The 27,924-nt window shown below is 44.5% G+C and overlaps 1 protein-coding gene across 7 annotated transcripts in view; it reads left to right on the forward strand.

The window, feature by feature from the left end:
* KIAA1671 overlaps positions 1-27,924 on the forward strand; it is a 129,754-nt gene that overhangs the window by 24,221 nt on the left and 77,609 nt on the right. For 5 of the 7 annotated variants that reach the window (XR_014162325.1, XR_014162326.1, XM_081884560.1 and 2 more), the window contains exons 2-6: positions 2,769-2,870; positions 3,402-5,123; positions 6,390-6,483; positions 7,116-10,178; positions 10,652-10,777. Coding sequence is in view for 5 of the 7 variants with exons in the window: in XM_081884560.1 (XP_081740686.1) it covers positions 3,439-5,123; positions 6,390-6,483; positions 7,116-10,178; positions 10,652-10,777 (4,968 nt within the window). In the remaining 2 variants the exon portion in view is untranslated. Of the gene's footprint in view, positions 1-2,715; positions 2,871-3,401; positions 5,124-6,389; positions 6,484-7,115; positions 10,179-10,651; positions 10,778-15,146; positions 15,213-27,924 lie in introns of those variants that run through there. The other 2 variants (XM_081884561.1, XM_081884565.1) reach the window with 2 other exon arrangements.

Genomic DNA, 27,924 nt, shown 5'->3' on the forward strand with positions numbered 1-27,924 from the left:
CACGGAAAGCTGCCTGGGCTTCAGATAGTATATTATGTTCATTTAGAAAAGTTGTCAATTTGCTACTGAGGAAATGGGCATATAGTTTCCCAATTATTGAGAGCAGGCTAATAGGCCTATAATTGGAAGGTACATTTGGGTGGCCTCTCTTAAAGATTGGGACTACTATAGCATGTTTCCAGCTATATGGTACCTTACCAGAGTTATTTACTACCGTAAAGAGTGCTGCCAGAAGCGGGGCCCACCAGTGCTGGTTTGATGTAATCACCTCAGCTGGGATAAAGTCTTTCCCCGGAGCCTTTCCGCTCTTCAGCTTCCCAATTAATGTATGGACTTCCTCCACAGTTACCGGCCTCCAATTAGGGAGCAGTGACAATTGTACCCTGTCATCCTCCTGTAAACTGGAAGGGAGGTTTGGATTTTCCATAAATATATTTCTGAAGTGGTTCTCCCAAACCTGAGCTGGAATGACACAGCTGGGGGCTGAGGAGCCATTTCTCATTGAGTCGGAGACCAGTTGCCAAAAGAGTTTAGTTTCATTGTTTAGTGAGGCATTCAATAGTAGGGACCAGGAATTTTGTTCGGACTGCCTTTTTTTTGAGGCCAAAAGCGCTTTGTACTCTTTTTTGATTTTGAAATAAGATTGAGGTAAGTAGCTTAATCCAGCGTTTCTATAGGCCAAATAGGCGTTCCTTAGGGCTTCCTTCTTTGTGTGGCACTCTTGGTCAAACCAACTGCGCCCTTTAGCAGTGCGTGGCTTGCCGGCTGAGTTTATATTAACCGAGACCACATCCTGCAAGGACTCAATGAGATTTTCATAAGCTGTCAGGGAGGAGTCTATTGATAAATTGTTTATTATAATTGATCTTAACTTAATTGCAGTTTGTGAATTCAATCTATTCTCAACTGCAATTGCTATCTCAGGTGTCCATTTTTTCCTACGCAATGCTGGATCATTTGCTTTGTCTATGTCCTCATGTTCTATGTGAGAGTGCTGAATTGAATTTTGGCCGGTAATGGAGATGATAAGAGGTAAGTGGTCACTTTCAGTCCTATTATCTATTGTGAATTTTTTAATTGATTCGAAGGCCTGTCTGTTAGTGAGACAGTAGTCTACTGTGCTGGCCCCATTTGAATTTATGAATGTGTACTCGCCTTCTCTGTCCCCGGGGAATGCCCCATTAGCAATGATCAGATCCAGACTTATTTGTAAAAAAGCCAGGCAGAATCCAGCATAGTTGATTTGGCAATCTTTCGAATGTCTACGTGGGGGTGGGTTTAGCAAGAGGGCGCTATTTTCCTTTAGATCTCTTAATATTGGGAATTTTATTTCCAGGCTATCATCATTTGAGCCTATTCTGGCATTCATATCTCCCATTAGGTAAAATGGCGAGCCAGGGTACCTAATTTGTAGGGAATAAAGGAAACTATGGATTTTACGCCACGTGCTCTCTATCTGTGTTTGCACTGTATATGGTGGAATATACACTGAAACAAAAATAATACTCTTGGATTCCATATGCAAGGTGATCCCCAGTGCCAGCTGCTCGAAAACTGAGCACTCAATAACTTGTGACGTCAATTGAGTGGAAACCAGAGTTACTAGGCCCCCCCCTCGGTCGTCCCCTTCCAAGCGGTTTAGAGGCCTTGATTTCATAGACGTCGTAACCGTCGAGAGCTATGTTATCAGTTGCCCAAGTTTCCTGCAGCATTATTATGTCAAAACCCATTATATATTCACGAAATGGCTCGTCCCCAAGTTTGTTAGCCCAACCCGCTATGTTCCATGAGATAATGTTAAAGCTGCTCGTTCCATAACTGGCTTGGCTTCATTGTGGTGGGGAAATTGTTATCAGCTCTCCCACTGGTTCGGTAATGATGCAACCGTTCTTAAGATATGCACGGTGTTGTTGTTCTCGGGGTTGATTTGCAGCATTTTCCCGATTTCCCGGCATCGACGGTGTTATTTGGATTGCTGGTGCCATCGGGGGGTCTTCGTCAAAGATAATTAAATCTGTCTCTGGCTTTCTATGTGTCCCATTTCCCTTGGGAGGGTCGTCACTTGGCATTGGCTGATCAGATTCCAGTTGGGATAGAGGGTGGTGAAATTCTGGATCTGCCAAAGGCTTATATTCAGGTCGGCTTATACTCGAGTATATACAGTATATTTAGTAACATAAATGTACACATTGTGTTTCACAGAGTACAAGAGGGCAGGCCCCTGTGGCAAACAGATGACACTTTAAAATGTACAGTAATTGTTAATATTTATTTCTATACCTCCTTTAGCAAGAAAGGCTCCCAGCAAAGGTTGTCACAAAAATACAGAATTCAAAAAATTAAGACAAAAATTTTAAGTCAACAAAATCCTGTTTAACTGTTATGGTTTCAACAACACCATTAAGAAAGAGCTAGACAATTACTTTCACATAAGCGAGAGACGTTCCTGCCATCTGGTTTCATCATCCTTATTAGAGCCTGTTGAAATTAAGTATGTTGTGCTGCATCAGTCTAGATTTCTAGATTTCTGTCACTTCCTCACCCTTCCTTGCTTCTTGGTCTTGTTGCTGATTCCTCAGTTCCAGCTGCCGTTTTCCTTACAAAGTTGTGCAGTCAGTCAGTATCCTAAGAAGACGTCCTATGAGCGAGACAGCTCAAGTGGAGAGGTTACACAGCAGTTTGAGTAAAGCATGTGCGTTTGCATGTTCTCAGGATCTTCCTTTGCCTCTGAATGTTGTCTTCTTAAAAAGACCTGTTGTTATTCACAGGAGGAGGAGCAATACTTTTCTCATGTGATGCATGGAGAGGACTCTCTGCAGAATGTCTCCAGATCCAGCTTGCCTCTTTTTCCGGTGGCCAGGGAGACTAAGGTCGGTGTGGTTTGTGTGAAAGGGGGGTACTAGAAAATGTCTTGTGGGTTTGATGTTACTACAACAAATTCAATGGAAGCACACATTCGCTTCTGACGCACCATTGGATTTCAAATGGCGCTCCTTCCTTCCTTCCTTTCTTTCGGATATTTGCAACTGTGTTTTTGTGTTTTGTGTGATATAAATGTGTTTTTGTGATGGAAAGTGCATTGGGAATCAAGTGGAAATAGACAACAAAGAGGGCTGGGCTGGGACAATATGTTCAACTACAAGTGTGCCTTTGCAAATGAGAATGATTGTCTGAATCTGAGAAACTTGCATTTTCTACATGGAAATCATTTATGTGGGCAAAAGGTACCCACAAAAATATTTATTGGCAAAGATGACTCCAAATAAGAAACTCTTGATATTAAAAACATTGTTAGAATCCTGTCACCACCGTCCATTTCCGTCCATATCCATGTCTGCTTGTTCACCTCCCATTTGTTGAACTGAGGGGCAGTAACACCTAATTTTATTGCTTTTTTATAGCATGTTCTTCCTCACGGGTTCTTTGTAATTCCCCTGGATGGCAATGAGAGCGATGGCAACGAAAGTTGAAGTCAGCTCTGTCCTGACATCCCTGACCAATCGAAGCGAGCTTGTGAATGAGGCAACACTTCAACACACCTTTGCCAGCAATCTTTCTGATACAAGCAACAAGTCCAATGAGCATCCAAGTTCTGTGTCCCCACAAATTTCAGAAGGAAGGAGCACATTTGGGAACCCTGTGAGACCAGCAACAATGCCTCCAGCTACTTCAAGGCCACGATTAACTCCGAAGCCATTCTCAAGGGAGAAGTCTTGGGACACTTTTGCAGCGGTGAAAGCTCCTGTCCCCACAGCCAAACCTGGCAATGTCGCCCGCAGACCCTTTGCATTTGCCAAAAACGTTGAAGACAATGTGGCAGATGCTAAGGGAATGCTTAGTGGAAGCATTCCGCCCTTGGTAGAGCAGAAATTAATCGAGAACAAAAGCACAAGTGAGTTTGTTGCAAATATGCCCCTTTATTCCAGTCCCCAGGCTAACACAGTAATCCTATTTGAAACCAGAAGTACTGAGGAAACAAGGATGAAGTTATCTTCTGAGAAAACATACAGCACTTTACGGGCGCAGGAGAGGCAGCTTCCCTCAGAATCAGAAATGTCCTACAGAAGACCTGAAGGTGCTGCCATTCACCGGCAATTTTCTGTTTCCTCAGAGTCCAAGCCTGTCTCCTGCAACCCTCACAGATCTCTCGAAAGGAAAGAGTCCTTTTCAGGTGCTACTGAGGAAAGGCCTAAAAATGTTGGAAAGCAGCAGAGCAGCGCTAGTTTGGCTAGCGAGGAGCAGCCAAGGCCCAAACAGAGACCAGTGTCTGCCATTTTTCTGGAGTCCTTAAAGGATCAAAAGCAATGTGGAACTGATGTTTCTGATGAAAAACCTAATCCTGAAAAGTCCTGGGTTAGGAAGCCTCGCCCACTATCCATGGATCTTACAGCAAAATTTGAAATCCGAGACTTTTCAATTCAAAGGAAATCTTGCCTATCTGAAAGCAAGGAGAGGAACCTCCTTACCAATGAGGGCAGCAGCAGACCATTTGAACTGAGGACCAAGAGTGAAGCAGAAGGGTTAAATAGAGTGGATTCTTCTAAGTCACATTTGAAAAGTGCCACTCAGGTTGATGACTGCCTGGGTATTAAAAATAAAACTACTGCTCAAATCCAGAAGCCCTCTTCAAATGAAGTTGGGTCCCTAGGCCGGAACACTCCAAAAGACTTGAATCAAGTCTCTGCAAAGGACAGAAAATACCTATGGGAGATGAGACTTAAAATCCAAGAGGAAGAAAATGGGAGAGAAACAGATATTGCAGCAACTTCAGGGAAAACCACAGAGCCACCCCGTAGCGAAGGGCTGTCTGGCAAAGAGAGAATGGCACCAAACCACAAGGGAGCTTGTGCCTTTAGTGAAATCTCTGCAAATGTTTCAGACACCAAAAACAAAAGCTTGAGGGAAGGCACTATAAAAATTTTTGTGAATTTACCAGATGCATTTGAAAGCTGCGCACCTCCAGTGAATGCTGAGTCCTTCCCAGAAAGTCCTGGGAAAGAAAACAAAATTATGAACATCCAGCAGAGGATCAGAGAACTGACTGCTGAAAATACAGAGACCAAGCAAGGAAACCTGCGCCAGTCATTCCGCTCGCGGCCTCTTTCTGCAGACTTGACCAAACTGTAAGTTTTGGAAGAATTAGATGTAAACTCCATAAATTCAGATAAAATTTTCTTTTTAGAACATTTCCACTATTCTCATTCTCCTACTTCCTCAGTTGCTCTTGAAATCTTATCTGTCTGCACAAGCATTGGCATTTTGCCTTGCAAATTGATAGGGGCAGTTGCTGGTGTGGAAAGGAGTGTCAGTGATGCCCTTTGACAGCACACTGTTTCTTTAAAATGGTGTGTTCTGGTTGGGGGCTGTGATTCCCTGCAGGTTTCAGCACAGCCTTAAAGAAGCAGGATTACCCTTGATTTTTAAAATAATGATTTTTTTAATAACGCAAAATTCATAATGTAAGGTAGGACCAAGCATTGATAGTTCTATCAAAGTAACAAATGTATGTGAATGAGTCTAATAGGTTTATTTTTTTGTTAGCTGAATGGGCAATATTTTCAGTGTGTTCAGCTGTTTTAATAGGAGGGGTAGCAGATTGTACACCATCTCCATCTGCCAATGGGGCCAGTTGCTCCCTGCAGTTCACGGGGGTTGACACGACTAACTTTCTCTCTTGCCCACCTGCTGCTCCCCCCTTCTGCTTGCTGGCCCTCTCACAGCAGTGGCATGGGTTCTCCCAGGTTTGCTCAGAGTGAGGTATTGTGGATGAGCTTGACCAGAGAGTGCCTGGACTACCACTGCTTTAAAACATTGCATTTGGAAGTGCAGAAAAATGGCTTTGGCACAAGCACTCTTTCAGGCAGCCCTGCACATGGCACCGTCAATTGCTTCCTCAGACTGAAGCTGAGGCAACCTGTTGTCACTTTGTCAGGAGTGGCTCAGGGGAAGGACAAAGGTGCCCCCCCACCAGTCTGACTGCTTGTCATGGTGGGCGGGGGGTGGGGGGTGGCTCAGGGTGCCGAGGAGGGAGGGAGGAGGTGGTTGCTGGGCCAGGCTCCAGTGGCTCATTGTCTTGTGCCTGCTCTGTTTAGATCCAGAGCTGGCCCTCATTAGGTCTGGGGCAAAGGGCAAACATAATTAGATCCATTTACACATCATGGCAGGCCAGTAAGACAGGTCAGGGTTTTCTGGAGTGGATGCATTGCTATTAAATTTAATTTTTCCAGTGACCTTTATGAAAAGCTGCTTTGGAATTTTTGGAAGTTTGCTAAATTAATATGCTGTTTACCTGTAATGTACTGATGTACCTGTATTGGAGCAAATGGCTAGTAATTTTGTTACTCAGGTTAGATCATTCCTTTTTAACTCAGTGGAATCTTTGCAAACAGGTTTTCCAACCCTGTGACTTCTGATGACACGAAGCCTGAGCGACAGTCTGAATCAAACATGAAGCCTGTTAGTCAAACGCCAGATATTCAGGAGGTGAGAGAGCATTGTAGGGTTTGGTTCTTCTAAATGTAAGCCTGTTTTGACATTGTTTCAGGCTCTGCTTGTGCATATGCCTGATCAAGAAGTGGACCTTGTGCATTTTAAGAATGACCTAATCCTAAGGTGCTTAACTTGCTAATTCCTTTGCTGAACTAGGCAGCAAAGAAAAATCCTTAATTTAGGGGTGTTTGGCTCATGTGAATGTTTGATAGCAAAATAAGATAGCAAAATGCAGCAGTAAGCTTAGTAGCCTTTTATGAAAGAGTTCCCTGCCTCTCTTCTTTCTCCTGTGAATAGTGCTAGTTTGTTTTAATCATTATGCCATCAATTAACTCTCTCTAAACATTTCATTCCATTTGTCTTAATGATACTTGGATATGGACAGAAGTTTCACTGTTAGACTTGTTGTTTCTCAGTTTGTGTCAAGGCATATTTTTATATCTTTAAAAAATATGTTCAGTTTGCTTTTAAATTTCAGTCAAACGTGTGAGTTGGTTTAAAATTCTGGGGTGTTACAAGGTTGTTCTTATGATTTATTTATTTTTAATGCTACAGGAGTGGCATATGTGTAAGATGTCATTTAGAAATGCTCTAAAATATCTTTTTCTAATGTTATATTGTTTCAGGATGAGGCACATTTCCTGCATGCAACAGATTCTAGAGAAGCCCATTTGGCTGGAACTTCCTGGAAGCTACAGCAGCCTTTAAAAATCCCACACAGAGATGGGCACCTTGAGAGAGATAGTAGTTTTGCCATAGAGAGTCAAAATGTCACTCTGCAGGGTGAAAGTCCTGCTTTGGTCACAGATCATGACATGAAAACACATTCCAAGCCTTCTATAGAAAATGTGTGCATTAAAACTGTCAGAGCAACCATGTTTGAGCACAATGTGCAGAGGCACCACATAGCTGCTGATCACTTTGAAGCTGAGTCTACATTGCAGGCAATGAATGAGTTTGTTGAGGGGCAGCTAGGATCTGGCAAGGAGTCATGGCTAGAAAAAGCTCGGGAGGCTAAAATGAACCAAAAAAAAGTGTCCTCCAGGCAGGCTCATATATCAGCAGATGCTGGAAAACAAAGAAATGCAAACATTTCAAATGAAGACAAAGTTCCTCAGGCATCAGAGATATACACTGCAAAAGACAAGTATGAAAAACCCACTGCAAAGCATGTGGAGGACTCATTAATGTACCAAAGGATAGAGCCAAGATATGAAATTCTCCAGACAGTTGGCAAAAGGGTGCAAAGCGAGGCAATTGCAGTTGTGCCTGAGGATAAGGCTGTAACCCTACGCAGCAGAAGATTTTTGAAAGAGAGGAGAAGAACGGATGGGAGTGCTGTGGATGCTTCTTGGACCCGTAGCTCCGACATTAAGGGTCATGGCTGGAAAGATGACTCTTTCCTTTTCAAAGCAAGAGACGCAGAGGAAATTTCAACAAAGGTAACTGCTCTGAGAAAAGTTAGTGCCTCCCAAAGCCAACATGTTTCCCACAAGCAAGGAGCTGAGTTGGATAAAAATCTGACTGGACAGCAGCATGCAACTGTGATAGCTTCATACTTCACTAATAGAGAGAAGGATTTGGGGAAAACAGATGACACAGTCTCTAAGCTGTCTTCAGGGACAGAAAAAAGAAAAAGTGATGCTGTTCTTGCTGGTAAGATGGAGAGTTCCAAAATGCTGAAATGCTTCCCAGAGAGTTTTGAAGCAGGTCCAGACAGGACAGATGGCTGTGAAGCCAGAGCAAATGGTGGTCAGAACATTTCTTCACTCATTTCCAGTAAGCAGGAGAGCCAGACTTCTCTGTGTGGGATAACCCATTACCAGTGGCAAAAGCACAGCAGCAAGTGTCCCCACCCAGAGGCAGACCCTACAATATCTTACGAGCAGGAAGAAGAATCTAAAGCATTTGGATTAACGACATGCTCAATGGCATACAGTGCCCAAGAAGAACGGAATGTTTTGGAGCACAAAGCTGAGGTACACCAACATCAACAGCTCAGTGGAGAAGAGATGGTCAGGAGAAGTGGCCGTCATGTTTCTGGTCCAAAAGCTTCAGAAAGATGGCGAAGGAAGACCTTGCCTCATGATGCTGCCCAGTTTGAGGAAGTTGGGCTGCTGGCTCAGGAGAGTGGCAAAGCCCTGAGCAGACGGGACTCCTTGCAACTTCATGACAAATTGATTGCAAAGAGAAACCCAAACCCCAGGTGTGGAGCAGAGCCACAGGATGGGAGTTTAGTCACTCCCAGCAGTCCAGACAATGATCTTAAGAATCAGCTCTCTCCTTCAGAGCCGAAGGCAACATATTTTGCTATTACTTACCAGATCCCTGATGAAAACGCAAATATCTCTGAAAAACTACTTGATCCTCTCAGAAGCAAACACATTTCTTCACTAGCCAAAGATGCTTCAGTTACTCCCAATACTAGTACTTCCAGAAGATCCTATCCCCCAAATTACCAATATAGTAAAAGATTTACAGATGCACATGTCTCTCTGGACAGGCATCTTAAAAAGAATGGGATTGAAGGGGGAGAAGGTAGTGCCTCAGATCTTCCAAGGAAAGGAACATTTAAACATACACTAACTGAGACCAGAGATGGGAACTCGATGGCTCCGGAGAAGCGACTAGAGGATGCTAAAGCGAGGGTTATAGAAGGAGATCCCCTGCATCTAGCAGGGCCAGAGTCTCTCTTCTATTTCAGACCTCTTCATTGGGACAGTGAGCATTTAGGGCAAAAGAAGTGTAGCAACCACAGCCACAGTATGGCCAAAACTAAGGCCTCTGATTATTACAGGTCAAAAGTTCTTGACATTGATGCACTGATGGCCCAATATGAAGGAGATTCTAAGAAGGACTCTGTGGCTCTGGGCAAGAAAGAGGGTGGTCTTCCTGAAGATAGCAGCTCATTTCCTTGGGAGAGATTGGCACATAAAAGGAATTCTCCAGGGAGCACTAGGCAGGATATTTACGCCACAGAATTCTGCATAAGAGAGAGAGAGCTGTTGAGGAACTGTGGCCAGCAGCTGAATCCCTCCAAGGCCATAGATGTGAATTTCAGCCCTCCTTTCCAGGCAAGGGCAGTTGCAGAAAAACCAAAGTATTCACCTGCAGCAGATCCAGTCATCACTAGGAAAAAAACATTCATAGTTGATGATGATCAAGGAGAGGACCTTGTGTTAAGGCACCAAAGTGCAAAATATGCTTATTACAATTCACAGGTCTCCAGTCTTGTCAGTACGGATGTGGAACTGGAGACAAGCTTTGTCCTTCATCCCCCACAGGTACTCAGTGACGGTGCCTTGGGGAAGGATGTGAGCCTGAAGCAACTGTCAGCTGTGCATTCAGAGGGCAACTGGAGCACCAGTGTTGATGCGAGTGGGGCTGATAAGAAGCAAGCTGGTGCAGGTGGAAGTTCTCTGGAGAATGACGGTTCTGCAGTCAAGAGCAGAGCCAAATGGAGTCACGCCACATCTGGTTTGGCCTGTGACCTACCAGACTTAAAGCGTTCGTACTCTGAAAAGAGTCGCCAGTCCAGGGCAAGGGGCAGTTTACCCTCTGGGCCAGAAACAAGAGGAAGACAAAACCAAAACAGAGTATGTCAAAGCTTCCCACCAGAATCTATGGACAGCCAGCTGAACCAACAAAGGACATCTCAACGGGACTCTTTTCTCCTTGAAAGGACAAAGGTACATTACAGAACCAGTCACTGAGTGGAGCTTGTATTTTGCAGGGCAGTCTTCTGCAACTGGAACCATTCAGATGCTGCTAGACTCCAACTCCCATCATCCCCAGCCGGTGTGGCCTGTGGTCCATGGTGATGGGAATTGCAGCCCAGCAACATCTGGAAGGCATTAGGATGGGGAAGGCTACTGAAAGGAATGAGCAAAGGGTGAGGGGAATGACCATTCTAGGTCTTTTTGTTCTCATGTCATCTATGATGCCCCACAAGGTTTGTCTGCCCCATCTGCACAGCACATACAGCTGACCCTTGGGTGCACCACTGGCAAGCTGTATTAGCTGTGCAGATGGGCAGACAAACCCACACCTTCTGCCACTTCTCTGCAGTGGAAGATATAAAAACTTTGCAAGGACTCGTGGCATTAAAGCAAGGTCTTGATTTTTGTGAGTTCAGTTCTCTTTTAAATTTCTTTCTCTAAAGGATGTTGACAAAGAATGGACCAAGCAGGACCGTGATGGCTCAGGAGCAAGAAATTCTCCCTACCTTCCTCTACAGCAGAGGAGCCACAGTTTTTACAAAGACAAAAGGACTGACCACTGGGCAACGGTACGTTCTCTTCTTCTGTGATTTTTTTTTCAGGCCTGCAAATCTAGTTGCGTAAATGTGGTGCACTGAAGGCCTCAGAGCTTCACTGCCCACAGAATGGTTTACACACTTTGCTATGAGTGCAGATGTGCTTTCCACCCTGCATTGCTCTTTTCCGTAGCCTTCCTCAACCAAGGTTTCCTGGTCTAGAGTGGGCCAGTGACTTGCCTAAATCACATTGCGCCAGTCCTTTCTCTGTGGGGCTGCTGAGGGAGCAATGAGTCTACCCTAGATCGCTGGATTGCCTCTAAAAGGGGCTACTTAGTGATCTGGTGATATATCACGATGTTGAAAATCAGACATTGCCCAGCCCTATTGTTGACTCAGCGTGATTAGTTGGGGTGGAGGAGAATATGGCATAAGTTTAGAAGAGGGGATCAAGCTCAACAAACTGGATAGCGAGGGAGACATGAGCAAGTGAAACAAGGTGTTCTTTGCTCTGCTGATAAAAGCATACTTTAGTCTTGAGCCATCTGGTAGACAAATTTACTTGGTACTTTTCCCTTCTATTCATAGATGTAGAGAATATCCGCACCCCACCCCAAACATTGTGAAATATGCAATTCATTTTGAACCTTTCTCTTAAAAAAAAAATTATAAGCACAGAATAGGTTTTAGTTTGAAAATATCTAAAAAGTAAAGCCATACTTCAAAAAACCAAAAGGCAATCGGACGTTTTCTGCTGGCTACTTTGAATTATCACTATCTAGAAACCCTCTTGAGAGTGGGAATACTGAACCTAAGAAACAGCCATGCAGTTAGTCTTTTACTCAAAGGCAAGACTTAGTGAGCCTGCTGTCATCTTAAAGGCTACTGCAGCAGCTCCTCATTTGTGGAATGCCCATGGGAGACTCACCTGGCTCATTCATTGGCTACCTTTAGGCACCAGGCAAAAACGTTTCTCTTCAACCAGGCCTTGGGGTGATTAACATTCTGTAGCTTTTGAAATATGTTTGTGGAAGTGAGGTTATTGGTTTGTTTTTGTCTTTGTTATATATTTTATATTTTCATTTTCTATTTTTCTGTTGTGAACTGCCCTAGGATCTTTGGATGAAGGGCAGTAAATAAATTTAATAGTAATTAAATAACGCTTTTGTGAGTTGTTGTAACTACCTATAATTGGATGCATGAGGTGAAATTAAGAGGCAGGTATTTGAAAATAATTGCCAGAATGCCTGCAATCAATGCCATTCCTTCTCCATTACCTTATGAAATTGACCATGGTGCAGAACTCATTTGAAACAGGCGCCTGTCCCAGAAAAGGGGCTAAAGCATATTAAATGTTGTGGCTGGGAATGATATCTCACTGTGTGAGGCGCAAGTCTTGCTTCATTTCCTTCCAGCCTCTCCCTTTCAGAATTATGTGTTTTGTTTTTGAATTCTGAGGTGCCAGTGCATAAACAGCAGAGGTGGAAGTTGGTGTTGTTTGGTGCTGCTGTTGATCAGCATTGATGAAAGGATAGGAACAGTGTCTGATGGGTTATGGGACGCTGGTGACAGTAGTAAACTGCCAGTTAAGTGCTTATCCTTGAGGAGGAAGCTTTTCAGAGTTGTGCCTGCAAATAGGAAACTCAAAAGTGTGCTTTAAATCAAAGATTTGCTGATCACCTGGGTGTTCAACTCCACCATGTGGTGACTGAAAGGATTGCTTTGTTTAGAAAATTGTATGCTTTTTTCAGCAGCTGCTAGCAATGAGTACTAAGACTGGGGAAGTTGGCAGGTAGGGGACTCTTGTCATGTCCATGTTGTGATGTCTGTGCATGGGCAAGAGATTGGGAGTGCTTTCTAGGATCCAGTCTCGGGAAGGGGGGATGCCTGTAAACTTTATTGGGCATTATTGTTGTCCTGCAAGGTTGCCCTGAAACATACCCAGCATCCCTTGGAGCTTCATGTTAACAGGGGAAGACCAGGAACAGTGGTTGTCTGATAACTTGTCTGTGACTATCAGCCTTCTTGTGGCAGAGCTCTGATGTGCCTTGGTGGAATCCCAGTTTGAAAAACTAGGAGACAATATAAAATCTGGCTCACTGTCTTCTGAGTGAATCAATCTCTCGTCTGGTAGTGAGATTCTTACTAATGGGAAGCCAAGATATGTTTGCATTGTGCTTGGTGTGTGTCAGTCCTAAATGGTGCCACCACATTGGCGTTTCAACATTTTATCCATTCATTCTGGGCAAGGTACCCATTTTTGTTCCCTTTAAAGCCTTATCACTCAAGTGTGTGTGTGTGTGTGTGTGTGTGTGTGTGTTAAAAGAACCCACCTTTTTAAACAACAGGTTTAGCTAAACCCTTGAAACGTCACCCAATTTCAAACGTTAAAAAATATTCTTAATAACAATATGAATTTCCATCTCCTTACATTAAGGGGTAATGACACGGGGGTGGATTTGGGGTTTTGCTTTCATCATAATGTTGCACTGTTGCTGAAAAGGGAAATCATGAGATTATGATGATTTTTATATGTTCTGTGGGAGAGAGGTGAATACTGGAAACTGTCCTCCCCACTGCCCAGTGTTGGTCTCCAGCTTCCCTAATCTCTGACCATTGGCCATATTGTCTGCAGCCGACAAAATCCAGAGGGGCACAGACAATGCACGGGGCATTGTGTGTGTCCCCCCCCTCATTTCACTTAAAAGTCTCTTGGTTTTCATTTGTGTGCTCCAACCTGTGCCCTCAGATGGTGTGAGCTCTCCTATTCTTGCTTCAGTACACCAAGGGCACGATTGTCTTTTCCCTATGAACCCAGCACTGCACACTGGGATTGGCTGATGTAAGTAGATGACTTTAATCATAACAGGGCTTAATCTTTGTGGGAGTCCAGATTTCCTCACGCTAATCCCAGCCCTGGAAAGGGCTAATCTGTGTCAGCTGGTTGCACCTGAAAAACAGGATAGGCAATTCTGCCTTTTGCAATGACCCCCCCCCCCAGTCTTACCTGCAAACTCTTGCTTCCACACAGCCCTCCCCACATCCACTGCTGTCAGATGAAGTCCTCCTGGGCGGTGTGTGTGTGTGTGTGTGTGTGTGTGGCTCCTGCTCAGCTGTTGTTGCAAGAACTTCTGCTTACCTTGTGCCCAAGGTTCTGGGTGCTGACTTACAGCACTTATATTTAGGTAAGCAGGGGAGGCTGCCGGCAGTGTTGGATTACCTAGTAGGCAGACTTGAACATTTGCTTAGGGCACCAGCAAAGCAGGGGCACCCCCCAAAAATGTGATCTTTTTTTTTTTTAAAAAAAGAAGAACTTAACATTTGATATTTAAGAAAAAGCATTGAAGTCATCATTATCATGGGAAAAATGAGAACTTTGTAAAACTTCCTTACACTGCATTGCACACTCTTTTCCCCCTTTCACGTTCTCTTTTTATTACTCATCTGCACCTACATGAACCAGGGTTGTGTCTTACTAATGTAGATTGAAATAATAAGAGGAAATCAGATCATCTCATGTGTTTATTTTATGGTTTAGTATTGCTTTTATTTTGAGTTACATATTTGGGGGCAGAATCTTTCCAGTGCTTAGGGCCTCTCAAGGTCTTCATCTGGCCCTGGCTGCTCTTGCAGTCCTGTGCAAGTCTACTCAGAAGTAAGCCCCATTGAGTAGGGCAAGGCTCCCAGGGTTAAGCAGGCTGCAGTCTGTGACTCAAAGAAGTGTGGGCAGCAGCATCTTGACCTCTCTTTCGCCTCTTCCTCTTCTCATACACCTGAGATCTTGAGAGGTGGCAAAGCTGTTCTCCTCCTCCTTCTCGCAGCCTTTGCTTAGGAAGCTGCATGCAGAGGAACACAGAGCAGCTGATGAATAATTTGTAGGGTTTACTGCTGGTTTTTAGTTTGCAAGTGCTGCTGGTCATCAGAGGAGCGCAGGACTATTCCATGCTCTAGAATAGTTTTATCCTCTTCTTTAATTTGAAAAGTGTTTTTATGCTAAGCCTGTTCCTCTCCCCCACCCCCTTTTGTGGTTTGCAGCTCAGGGGAAATGAGGTCAGTCAGCCACAAAGCAAGGGCTGCTCCTTTTGCCACATACTGCAGCCTGTATCCGCTCAACAGGCCTTTTTCAGAAAAAGAAGTTTTGGTCAGAAGTATAATTGGAAATTGAAATTGCAGCTGCACTCTTGCTGGTGATCTACTAGCACTTGATGGTTAATGTAAATAGGCTTGGAAGTGGCTTTAGCACCAGCACCCCCACCTGTTAAAGGGACAGACGGTGCACAGATCCTTTCCTCCTATTGAGCAGCTCTCTGAATTATTCATGGTGCCTTTAATTGGGCTGATATGCTTATGACTTTCTACTAAAGAGAAAAACAAACGGAGGTGGGGGAGCACGCTTTCTTTCCATCTTCTGGTGAGAATGGAGTATTATTACTGCCCAAACTTGCTGAAGTCCTTACGGTCTCTGTGGGTGAGTAGAACATCTGCCTCTTGCTCATATTCTCAATATTGGGGTGCACTTTCTTTCCCGTTAAATATATCTGTCCATGGCTTTGAGACCTGTCTGTCAGGAGGGAGGGAGGGAGGGCAATTGGTGTCTCTTGGTTAGGAGCCAGGAGGGGAAGGTCATTTGAAAAGAGACACCTGAAAATAATTTAATCATGGTAGGATAATAAAAGATGACAGCATAGATCTGTGGTTTGTATATGGGACTGGGATCCTAACTCCTTTCGGTGAGACAAGCACCAAACAAAGCAGCCATGCTGACTGGGGCTGATGGCAGCTGTCAAAAACATTGGGAGGGTAGCGGTTTGGCCACCATAGTCCATGCAATGGGTTCTGTGTGGGGCTTCCCTTGTGCTTGATTGGGAAGCTGCCATTAGTGCAGCACAATTGTTGGTAGCTGTGAAACCTTGTCCGCATATCACACCTGTGCTCAGAGATCGGCAGTGGCTGCCAAGTTCAAGGTGTTACTATTAGCATAGAAAGGCCTTAATGACTTGGGGACACATTACCCCAAAGATGGCCCCTCGTTCACTTCCATCTGCGGAACAGGCGCTGTTACAGGTACATCATACATGTCCCACAATTGCAAGAAATTGATATTTTAGTCTGGGAGTGCTCACACTTTGGAACTCCCTGCCAGGGGCCTTCGCTGTCCTCTTTCACCAAACCTGTCCTGATATGTGATTTAATCTGGTTTTAACCTATCACTGATTTTAATTATTTACCTAGCTGTTTTTACTGATAATCTTATTGTTTTATTCTTTTTGTAAAGCGCTTTGAGGTTTTTTTTTAACAATCAAGTGGCATATAAATTTTATGAAATAAATAAGAATAAACAGTAGGTTGAGGAAGGCAAATCTAGTTCAGTTCTTAGTGGCCTTCAAAGGGTAGAAAAATATTTATTCCCCCGTTGCTTCTTCCCAGCCCCCTCCCCTTACACAGAGATGTCAGAGTCTTCTACAGTTAGAAAATTAGTAATCTGGAGTGGGGTATTCAGTCTTTGGGCCTAGTAAAACTCCTTGAGAAATTTGCTCTGTAAGCGCTGCCGGTGGCCTCCCAGAACCATTGTCAAAGGTTGGCATGGGCGGGCATCTGCTGAGGACCCTCACCCCAGCAAGAGGCACCTGCTCTTCTTCACCCTCTTCACCAGCTTGCTTGCCCACCCATCTCTCCCTGACAACAGTGGGGGTGGTGCTCCTCCTGATGGGGCAAGGAGGGTCCAGAGATGCTCCTGCCTGCTTGCTCTGTGGCTCTGTTTGCCTGGCAAGGAAGCAGGTGGTTGCAGTGAAGAGGAAGAAGGGCCGGAGCAGGAGCAGCTGGTGATCATGGGGCTAAGGCCGTAGACTCATTGTGGGAGGGGATCCCATGGAAGGCAAGGGCCCTTGCTGGCTCAGAGTTCCTGAATGTCAGCCAACCATCTTCCTAACACCATATTTTCCTGTTAGGGATACATGTTACCTTTACACACCTTGCATTGAACACTGGTGCTAGTGTTTGTATGAAAGGGTGTACATTTGTTGATTTGTACATCTCAACTGTCGTGCACACAGGAACACAGGTGAAACACCCACTGAGTGCTATGGCAGAACAACATTGTTAGTAGTTTGATTTCTGTTTCCCATTATCTGGGAAACTGTGTTTCTCTTTGCCTGCTTCTAGCGATTGGGTGACTGGAGGTAGTAAGTTGCACCCAGGTTACAAATTAAAGGGAGAAAACTATTCCTTTAGCATTGTCTGAAGGGTATCTTGTGTGCTGAAAAATAGGAAGGAAACCAAACCAGAGACAGTGGTCAAATGACCTGGATGAATTTTCTAATCATTATGTCGAACTTGCCCCTTCACGCCTTGGCCTTCCTGCTTTTCATTGTGCCTCTAGCACAGTGGTTCCCATTTGGAGGGGGCACTGCCCCCTCAGTTCCACAAACGCATCTCCAGTGCCCCCTGCCCTACCATATAAAAATAGAGCAGTAGTAGAGCTTAAAATACAAAGTGAGGAAGGCATTTTGCTGGGCTGTAGGTTGGTCAGTTGTAAATAAGTGGTTGATGTGCTTGTTGGGGGGGCCCTGCCACATAGTGCCCTCTAGGTGATTCCCCAGGGGCTGTACTGCTCCCTTTCAGAAGCCCTGCACTAGCACATACTTTGTTCTGGAAGCCTGCATGGCTTATGAAGTTTGGAAGCTCACCTAGGATTTCTTTGGTTCCCAGCGCCTTGTGTGTTTTAGTCATCATGCAGGCTTGCTAGTGTGGGGGCTTGTTGCTCACCACTTCTTCAGTTCTGTTGCTACCCCAAACTGAACTAAAAGGAGATCCTTGCAGCGGGCTGAGGCCAGTGAGAAGTGTCTCTTCTTTACTACAGCGATCACAGTGTTGTTTTGGATTGTGCTGTTCCTGCTCCTGCTCCTTGTCAGCTGACTTTCACCAGGGATGGTGTACGATGTTGGCAGGATTCAGGATTAAAATTAACATAAACTGTGCCGGTAACAGGGTGTTAGCGCCTGCAGTCGGCCTTTATGGTAACCCACATTCCTTGGCTGCTGGTACTATATGTGCATTGCTGAATTCAGGTGGACTCGAAATCTGTGGACAGGCCCAGATAGAAGGGCTGGAGCCTGTTGGTAATGAGAAGGCTGGCACCTTTAAATCCCAGACTTGCCAGCCACTGAAACCTCATCCTGTCTGCGCTTGGATTCAGTCAACAAAATACCCAGTCCCCATCTCCCAGCCGAACCAAATGAACCTGGGTCACAGTACTGCTTTCTGTGTCAGAAGTGGCCCAGAGGGCCTTTTTCCACCCTGGGGAGGGCTTGCACCTGAGACCGATGCAGGTGGGCACTTTGAGTGCTCTGCTAGGTGGGGAGGCTTGCAAAGACAAGCTCTGGTTACAAGCTCGTTTCTAACTGTATTGTTTATTCATTCATTCATTCATTTTTTAAAGCTCTCTAGAGCTCATGAATAGCTCTGTTACAACATTAAGACAGTTGCCTTTGAATTTTTGAGAGGGTAATTGGCATTTGTGTCAGAAACTGGTAGAAGTCCTTTCATCTCTCTTTTCTGTCTAGGAGTGGGGGGAAACACATTTGTGGGGCTACTTTTGAAAGCATGTAACATTCTCAAATGCAGTGGTGGAGGATCATGTGTCCTGTGAGTAATTATACTGCAATAGGCCTAATTCAGACATCAGAACCAAGCTGTGGTTTGTAACTGGTAAGCCAGAAAAGGAAACATCCGTTTTGAAGTTGGTTTGGAAACTGTGGCTAGTGCTAGCTACAACTTGGGGTGAAATGACAGGCAGCATTTGCGACCAAGCCTCTTCTCCCAGAGGCCACTAAAGAACCCAGAGTAGGCAGGTAGCAGCAGCAGCAAAGGAGAGACTTGAAGCCTCAATTTGCTTGATCCCTTCCAATCGGGGTTCAGGCCTCATCATGGGACTGAAACTGCCTTGGTCGCACTGGTTGATGATCTCCGGCGAGCTAGGGACAAAGGTGAGAGTTGTTTCCTAGTTCTGCTGGATCTCTCAGCGGCCTTTGATACAATCGACCATAACATCCTTCTGGACCGTCTAGAGGGGCTGGGAGCTGGGGGCACTGTTATACAGTGGTTTCGCTCCTTCCTCCTGGGCCGTGTTCAGAAAGTGGTGGTGGGGGATGAGTGTTCAGACCCTTGGGCCCTCACTTGTGGGGTACCTCAGGGTTCCGTCCTCTCCCCCATGCTTTTTAACATCTATATGAAGCCGCTGGGAGAGATCATCAGGGGGTTTGGACTGGGTGTCCATCAATATGCAGATGATACCCAGCTCTACCTCTCTTTCAAATCAGAACCAGTGAAGGCGGTGAAGGTCCTGTGTGAGTGCCTGGAGGCGGTTGGAGGATGGATGGCGGCTAATGGATTGAAGCTGAATCCTGACAAGACAGAAGTACTGTTTTTGGGGGACAGGGGGCGGGCTGGTGTGGAGGACTTCCTGGTCCTGAATAGGGTAACTGTGCCCCTGAAGGACCAGGTGCGTAGCCTGGGAGTCATTTTGGACTCACAGCTGTCCATGGAGGCGCAGGTCAATTCTGTATCCAGGGCAGCTGTCTACCAACTCCACCTGGTACGCAGGCTGAGACCCTACCTGCCCGTGGACTGTCTCGCCAGAGTGGTGCAGGCTGTAGTTATCTCCCGCTTGGACTACTGCAATGCGCTCTACGTGGGGCTACCTTTGAAGGTGACTCGGAAACTACAGCTAATCCAGAATGCGGCAGCTAGACTGGTGACTGGGGGCGGCCGCCGAGACCACATAACACCGGTCTTGAAAGACCTACATTGGCTCCCAGTACGTTTCCGAGCACAATTCAAAGTGTTGGTGTTGACCTTTAAAGCCCTAAACGGCCTCGGCCCAGTATACCTGAAGGAGCGTCTCCACCCCCATTGTTCTGCCCGGACGCTGAGGTCCAGTGCCGAGGGCCTTCTGGCGGTTCCCTCATTGCGAGAAGCAAAGCTACAGGGAACCAGGCAGAGGGCCTTTTCGGTAGTGGCGCCCGCCCTGTGGAACGCCCTCCCATCAGATGTCAAAACGATAAACAACTACTTGACATTCAGAAGACATCTTAAGGCAGCCCTGTTCAGGGAAGTTTTTAATGCATGATATTTTAGTGTTTTCTGGTTTCTATGGAAGCCGCCCAGAGTGGCTGGGGAAACCCAGCCAGATGGGCGGGGTACAAATAATAAATTATTATTATTATTATTATTATTATTATTATTATTATTATTATTATTATTGATGGTCTGCATCCCACACTCTATTGCGCTTAGTTCAAGTGAAGGCTTGGCAATGAGTTTAGGCCTTGAAGCTCCTTGGGTGACTTTGAGCCTAACCTCAGCCTAACCTACCTTACTGGGTTGTTGTGAGGATAAAGTGGAGAGGAGAAGAACTATGTATGCCAACTTTGAGCTTCTTGGAGAAAAGATGGGATATAAATGAAATGAATGAATGATAATGCCTCAGCCATCCTGAATTTCCCCCCAATGTGCATTTCTGAGAAGAGGTCATCAAGAGGTGGCTCGTTTCCTTTCAAAGATAACTAGAAGTATTTTGTTTTTGCTGATTTTCTTTTTCAAGACAGGGCTGCTTACAAAATGCTACAACATTGCAAACATCAACTAATACAGCAAATGAAACCACAGCATAATTGCTAATGGCAATATTTTTATTTACTGTAGTTATTGAATTTATGTTCCTCCTTTCCTTCCTAAGGAACCCAGGGCAGCAAATAAAGCAGAAAATAAAATAAAATCTGAAACAGATGAAAACAATTCAAAAAACAATTACGATTAAAAACATCAGTTATAGTTAAAAACATTCAAAAGCAGTTGAAGTGGAAAAGATTGAAAGCATTCTTCCATCCAATGATCTTAAGGTTACCTGGAACAGTATTCTTCAGCCACAAAGGATGTCTTGGGGAGAAGAAAAGGCTAAGGAGTTAAACCCTACACAAATCCAGAGTGGAATCCCTAAGACAGTTGGGTGGTGCCTTGTACACCTCCTTCAGACAACTCCTGCAGCCCAGCTGGTGCTAAACACCTGTCTCTGCTTTCCTTTAGACCACACCAGCAAGGCCGAGAGGGGGGGGGGTTTGTTGTCTGGTCAACCCAGGACCTCCACCCACACTGCTGAGGTTGGTGCCCCAGGGAGGTCACTTTAGTGCTGCTAATGCAGCATTTTGACTTCACCCATTGTCTTTTGAGACAGACAGATGCCAACAGCAATTGCCTCAGCAAATGGGAATGTTTTAAAATTCCTCCTGGAAGTTAATCATGATAGAGCCAGGCATACCTCATAAGAAAGCAAATCGTTCCCGTAAATGTTTTTTGAAATGAGCACACAAAAATTCTTGTAACCCTTTGTAAAGACTGGGCAAGCTAAGCAGGAGCAGACGCTGCCGGAGAGCTCAGTGTCCCAAGAGGACATTCTCCTGAGTGTGTGGTCTTGGTTTGGGGCTGAATATTGACTTAGGAGTTTGTGTGCGTGAAGAGAGAATTTTATGAACTGGAGCTTTCTGTTGCACAACTCTGAGCAAAATGTCAGCACCTTCTCTCTAGAGCACTAGGCAGAAGAATGTTTCGGTAAGTGTATGTGGTTGCAGTGGGTGGACAGGCCTGAACAATATTCTAATAAAATAACTTTTGATAGGAAGTAGACTTTTTCACCAAATCACTGTAGTCTTTTTGCAAAGTGTCCTCATGATTTAACCACAGGAGGGCACTATTACACTGTAGTCACCTTGACCCAGAATTTGCCAGAATTTGCCAATTCTTTAGTTTTGTAGTGGTACACACTTGGGTTGATGGAAACCTCTGGATTTCACTAGCTCTGCCTGCCAACCTTAAAACTTTCTCCTTGGTCTTGCTAGTTTGAACCATCCCAATTTAGAAAATGGAACATGTCTGATTTGGCCATCGACACATGCTTTTTTAATATCCTGTTTGGATTACTGTAACACACTTTACTCGGGGCTGCCCGTGAAAAATGTAAGCAGCCCCACATACCTGGCTGCCGCCAGATTGTTGATTAGGGTTGGTTATAGGGAGCAGGTGACTCCCTGGCTAGAACAGCTCCACAGGCCACCAGTCTGTTTCCTGGCACAAGTCAAACTGTGCTGGCTATCACCTACAGGGCTTAGCTCCAAGCTATCTGAATGGCAGTATTCCTCCGTATGAACCTGCCTGGGCTCTGAGATCTTTGGGAGGGGCCCTTCTTTTGGTCCTGCCCCCCTCACAGGCACGCTTTGTGGGGATGCGGGAGAGGGCCTTCTCGGTGGTGACTGCTTCCAGACAGTTTTGGAACTCCCTCCCTGGAGATGCTAGACAGGCTTCCTCCCTTCTGTCATTCCACCAGCAGATGAAGACTTTCTTGTTCAAACAAGACTGGTTGCTTTTAATGAAAGGGTTGGTGCTATGCTGGTTTTATTGTAATTATTGGTATGTTTTAAACAGATTTTTTTATATGTATATAGTTTTAATTCTACCGGTGTTTAATTGTATTTTAATGATTGATTTTTTTCTTTGTTTGTAGTGGTTCTTATTTTTATCTGTAAGCCATCTTGAGTCCTGCCAGAGGAAAAGGTGGAATAATAATAATAATAATAATAATAATAATAATAATAATATACCAAAATAAACTGGCATATTTTATAATTTGTGCCCCCCCAACTTGTGTTCCCCAGCAACCTGCTCTTCTGATCTGAGGTCCTCACTATTCCTTCACCAATTCCCATGCCACCTCCCTGTTCATAGAAGGCCACTGTCTTCCCATTCCCCCCATTCTGCTGTGTATAATCCCACTGGGTTTGTGAGGACTGCAGAGCTACAAATAAAAGAGCTGTGCTGGATCAGACTAAATGCCCAGCTAGTTCAGTCTTCCCCAACCTTGTGGCTCCAGATGTTTTGGACCTCAATCTCCCACCAGCCACAGCTCTCCATGGCCATTGATGAAGGCTGCTTTATAACAGGAAAAGGTAAAGGGACCCCTGACCATTAGGTCCAGTCATGGCCGACTCTGGGGTCGCGGCACTCATCTTGCTTTATTGGCCGAGGGAGCCGGCGTACAGCTTCCAGGTCATGTGGCCAGCATGACTAAGCCACTTCTGGCGAACCAGAGCAGCGCACAGAAACACCGTTTACCTTCCCGCCGGATACCTATTTATCTATCTACTTGCACTTTGACGTGCTTTTGAACTGCTAGGTTGGCAGGAGCAGGGACCTAGCAACGGGAGCTCACCCCGTCGCAGGGATTCGAACCGCCGACCTTCTGATCGGCAAGCATGGGAAATAAACTTCTGAGCGCAAAGCATGGGAAATAAACAAGATGAGCTTGAGCTCTTGTTACAGCAAACTAAATATGACATAATAGGCATCACTGAAACCTGGTGGGATAAGTCCCACGATTGGAATGTAAAAATGGAGGGATACAATCTATTTCAGAGAAACAGACCAGACAAGAAAGGAGGAGGAGTGGCGATATATGTCAGGGATGTGTATACCTGTGAAGAGATCCAAGATTTAGAACCTCAAAGCCAAAGTGAGAGCATTTGGGTCAAAATTAAGGGAGAGAAGAATAACAGTGACCTCATTGTGGGAGTTTACTATAGATCCCCAAGCCAAAAGGAGGACATAGAGGATGCCTTCCTGGAACAGATGGCCAAGCATGCAAAAGGAAGGGAGATAGTAGTAATGGGGGACTTCAATTACCCGGATATTTGTTGGATGTCAAACTCAGCCAAGAGCATAAGGTCAAACAGATTCCTCACTGGCCTTGCAGAAAACTTCATTGTCCAGAAAGTGGGAGAAGCAACAAGAGGAACAGCCATTTTAGATCTGGTCCTAACCAATGTTGATGACCTGGTTAGTGGGGTAGAAGTGGAAGGATCATTAGGCGCGAGTGATCATGCTCTTCTGAAGTTTACTATATAGCGGAAAGGAGCAGCCAAGCATACTAGGACTCAATTTCTTGACTTTAAGAAAGCCGACTTCATAAAACTTAGGGAAGTGCTGGGTGAGATCCCATGGACAGTAATACTAAAAGGAAAGGGAGTTCATGATGGCTGGGAGTTTGTTAAGAGGAAGATAGTAAAAGAATAACTTCAGGCAATACCAATGAGACGGAAACATGGAAGGTGCCTAAAGAAGCCAGGGTGGCTATCTAAAGAACTTTTAACTGAGTTAAGATTAAAAAAGGATGTGTACAAAAAATGGAAAAGGGGGGAAACCACCAAAGAGGAATTCAAACAAATAGCCAGCACGTGTAGACACAAAGTCAGAAACGCTAAAGCACAGAATGAACTCAGGCTTGCTAGAGAGGTTAAAAGCAACAAAAAAGGCTTTTATGGGTATGTTTGTAGCAAAAGGAAGAACAAAGAAACAGTGGGGTCACTCAGAGGAGAAGATGGGGAAATGCAAACAGGGGACACAGAAAGGGCTGAACTCCTCAATGCCTTCTTTGCCTCAGTCTTCTCCGATAAAGAAAACAATGCCCGACCTGAAGAATTTGGAGCAAATGATTCAGCAGAGGAAACACAGCCCAGAATAACTAAGGAGATAGTACAAGAATACTTGGCTAGTCTAGATGTATTCAAGTCTCCTGGGCCAGATGAACTGCATCCAAGAGTATTAAAAGAACTGGCAGATGTGATCTCAGAACCACTGGCAGTCATCTTTGAGAATTCCTGGAGAACAGGCGAAGTCCCGGTAGACTGGAGGAGGGCAAATGTTGTCCCTATTTTCAAAAAGGGGAAAAGAGAGGACCCAAATAATTACCGCCCAGTCAGTCTGACATCAATACCAGGGAAGATTCTGGAGCAGATCATTAAGCAAACAGTCTGTGAGCACCTAGAAAGGAATGCTGTGATCACCAATAGTCAGCATGGATTTCTGAAAAATAAGTCATGTCAGACTAACCTGATCTCGTTTTTTGACAGAATTACAAGCCTGGTAGATGAAGGAAACGCAGTGGATGTAGCCTACCTTGATTTCAGCAAGGCATTTGACAAGGTGCTCCATGATATTCTTGTAAAGAAGCTGGTAAAATGCGGTCTTGACTATGCTACCACTCAGTGGATTTGTAACTGGCTGACTGACCGAACCCAAAGGGTGCTCATCAATGGTTCCTCTTCATCCTGGAGAAGAGTGACTAGTGGGGTTCCACAGGGTTCTGTCTTGGGCCCGGTCTTATTCAACATCTTTATCAACGACTTGGATGATGGACTCAAGGGCATCCTGATCAAATTTGCAGATGACACCAAACTAGGAGGGGTGGCTAACACCCCAGAGGACAGGATCACACTTCAAAACGACCTTGACAGATTAGAGAACTGGGCCAAAACAAACAAGATGAATTTTAACAGGGAGAAATGTAAAGTATTGCACTTGGGCCAAAAAAATGAGAGGCACAAATACAAGATGGGTGACACCTGGCTTGAGAGCAGTACTTGTGAAAAGGATCTAGGAGTCTTGGTTGACCACAAACTTGACATGAGCCAACAGTGTGACGCGGCAGCTAAAAAAGTGAATGCAATTCTGGGCTGCATCAATAGGAGTATAGCATCTAGATCAAGGGAAGTAATAGTGCCACTGTATTCTGCTCTGGTTAGACCTCACCTGGAGTACTGTGTCCAGTTCTGGGCACCACAGTTCAAGAAGGACACTGACAAACTGGAACGTGTCCAGAGGAGGGCAACCAAAATGGTCAAAGGCCTGGAAATGATGCCTTATGAGGAACGACTAAGGGAGCTGGGCATGTTTAGCCTGGAGAAGAGGAGGTTAAGGGGTGATATGATAGCCATGTTCAAATATATAAAAGGATGTCACATAGAGGAGGGAGAAAGGTTGTTTTCTGCTGCTCCAGAGAAGCGGACACGGAGCAATGGATCCAAACTACAAGAAAGAAGATTCCACCTAAACATTAGGAAGAACTTCCTGACAGTAAGAGCTGTTCGACAGTGGAATTTGCTGCCAAGGAGTGTGGTGGAGTCTCCTTCTTTGGAGGTCTTTAAGCAGAGGCTTGACAACCATATGTCAGGAGTGCTCTGATGGGGTTTCCTGCTTGGCAGGGGGTTGGACTCGATGGCCCTTGTGGTCTCTTCCAACTCTATGATTCTGTGATTCTATGATTCTATGATTCTAAGTCCTAAGCTCTGCGGTTTAGACCACAGCGCCACCCGCGTCCCTGTTATATTATAAATCCCCTCAAAATCCTTTTCATCAAATTCATCTTTTTGTCCATCCTTGTATAATGCCTACAAAGTGCTTTGAACAGTCAGAATACTATCTATATAAAGGCTATTGTAAGGGACCCTGCTCTTAGCTAAAATGGGAGCCGTTTAACCATCCTTGATGGCAAAGTGTTACTGCACAGTAGCTGGGAGAAAGCATGAAATGCTGCCTGCTGGGTGCGGTTGTCTCCACAGACGTCCTTGACTTCAGCCAGGTGGTGGCCTCATATGCCAGCAGTTAGGAAGATTGATACTGTTGCATTAAAATGATAGACAATTCTCATCCTATTAAAATGGGGCAGAGGGCAGGGTGATTGTTGCAGGATGGTCCATGTCAGGCAGAGGCAAACTCGGCCCTCCAGATGTTTTGGGACTACAGTTCCCATCATCCCTGACCACTGGTCCTGTTAGCTAGGGGTGATGAGAGTTGTAGTCCCAAAACATCTGGAGGGCCGAGTTTGCCTATGCCTGGTCCATGTGTTGATTTTGAAGGGAATCGGGAGCTTGTCTAGGAACGGAGAAGGATTTGGTTTTACTTCATGCAAGGGGTGTGTTTCTGTTCTGCCTCGTCTCCACTAACTTCCCTTTTTTGTGCCTACGTTCTGCCCCAGACTCTGTATAGTCCCAGGATTCAGTAGCTGATTATGTAAGTTGTCGATTCCCACACTGCGCTCTCTCTCTCTCTCTTTTTTTTAAAGTCGTTTTTACCTTTAACAATTATCACAAATCAATCATTATCTTGTACACATAGGATTCTCTGAATCTCTGGACTTCCCTTCGCCCCTCCTTGGTTTCCATACTGTATCATATAATGTTCTCCATATTTTCTTAACACTCAATTCTTACCATAGTTCTCACTACATTGCAAGTGTTTTTTTTAGAAGCCAGCCAATGTTTTAATTGTTTACAGTGTTCTTTTAAGTAACTTAAACCCCCCCCCCCATTCTTTATTAAATTTGTTATCTTCAGGTCATTTTGCCCTCCAGGTCATTTTCGCCATTTCAACAAGTCCATTATCTTTGTTAGCCATTCTTCTCTTGTAGGTACCTTGTCTTCCTTCCATCTTTGGGCAAAGAACATCCACACAGCTGTCATAGCGTACATAAACAGTCTTTTCTGCTCCTTTGGTATTTCTGGACCTAAAATTGCTAATAAAAAGGCTTCTGGTTTTTTCACAAAAGTAATTTTAAACATTTTTTTCAACTCATTATAAATCATTTCCCAATATGATTTTGTCATCTTGCACATCCACATGTGCTTTCTTTCTCTTTATGCTTCCAACATGTGTTTGTTGGTTTGGTTCTATATATTTTTGCTAATTTAGTAGGAGTTAGGTACCAACAATACATAACTTTCATATAATATTCCTTCAGCGTACAGCATGCTGTAAATTTTAATTCTTCCCTCCATAACTTTTCCCATGATGCAAGTTGTATATTATGTCCAATATCCCTTGTTCATTGTATCATTACTAATTTAACTTCTTCATCTTTAGTATACCATTCTAACAACAGTTAATACATTTTTGAAAGTAATTTCACATTATTCTCTAATAAATCTTTTTCAAACCTCAAAATTTCTTTACTAAAAATCATTTTTTAATCCTTTATAAATACATCATTTAATTGGTGATATTGCAACCAATCAGTTACTAAATGTCATATATCCTCAATTTTTTCCACTTTCAATTGGTCTTCTACTTCTGATAACAGCTCTTTATAAGTTGCCCACTCACCTTTTGCATTAAATTTTCAAAGATATTGCTTCCAAGATGTTTTCTGTTCCAATAAATTTTTATATTTCTCCCACACAGAATAAATTTTCTCACAAAGTGGTTTAGGCAACCTTTATGCACTTTTGTCTTTTCATACCATAGATATGCATGCTAACCAAATCTATTATCAAGACCTTCCAAGTCTAAAATATCCACAT

Source organism: Podarcis melisellensis (assembly GCF_964234715.1).
Source record: "Podarcis melisellensis genome assembly, chromosome: 13".
Lineage (NCBI taxonomy): Eukaryota > Metazoa > Chordata > Lepidosauria > Squamata > Lacertidae > Podarcis > Podarcis melisellensis.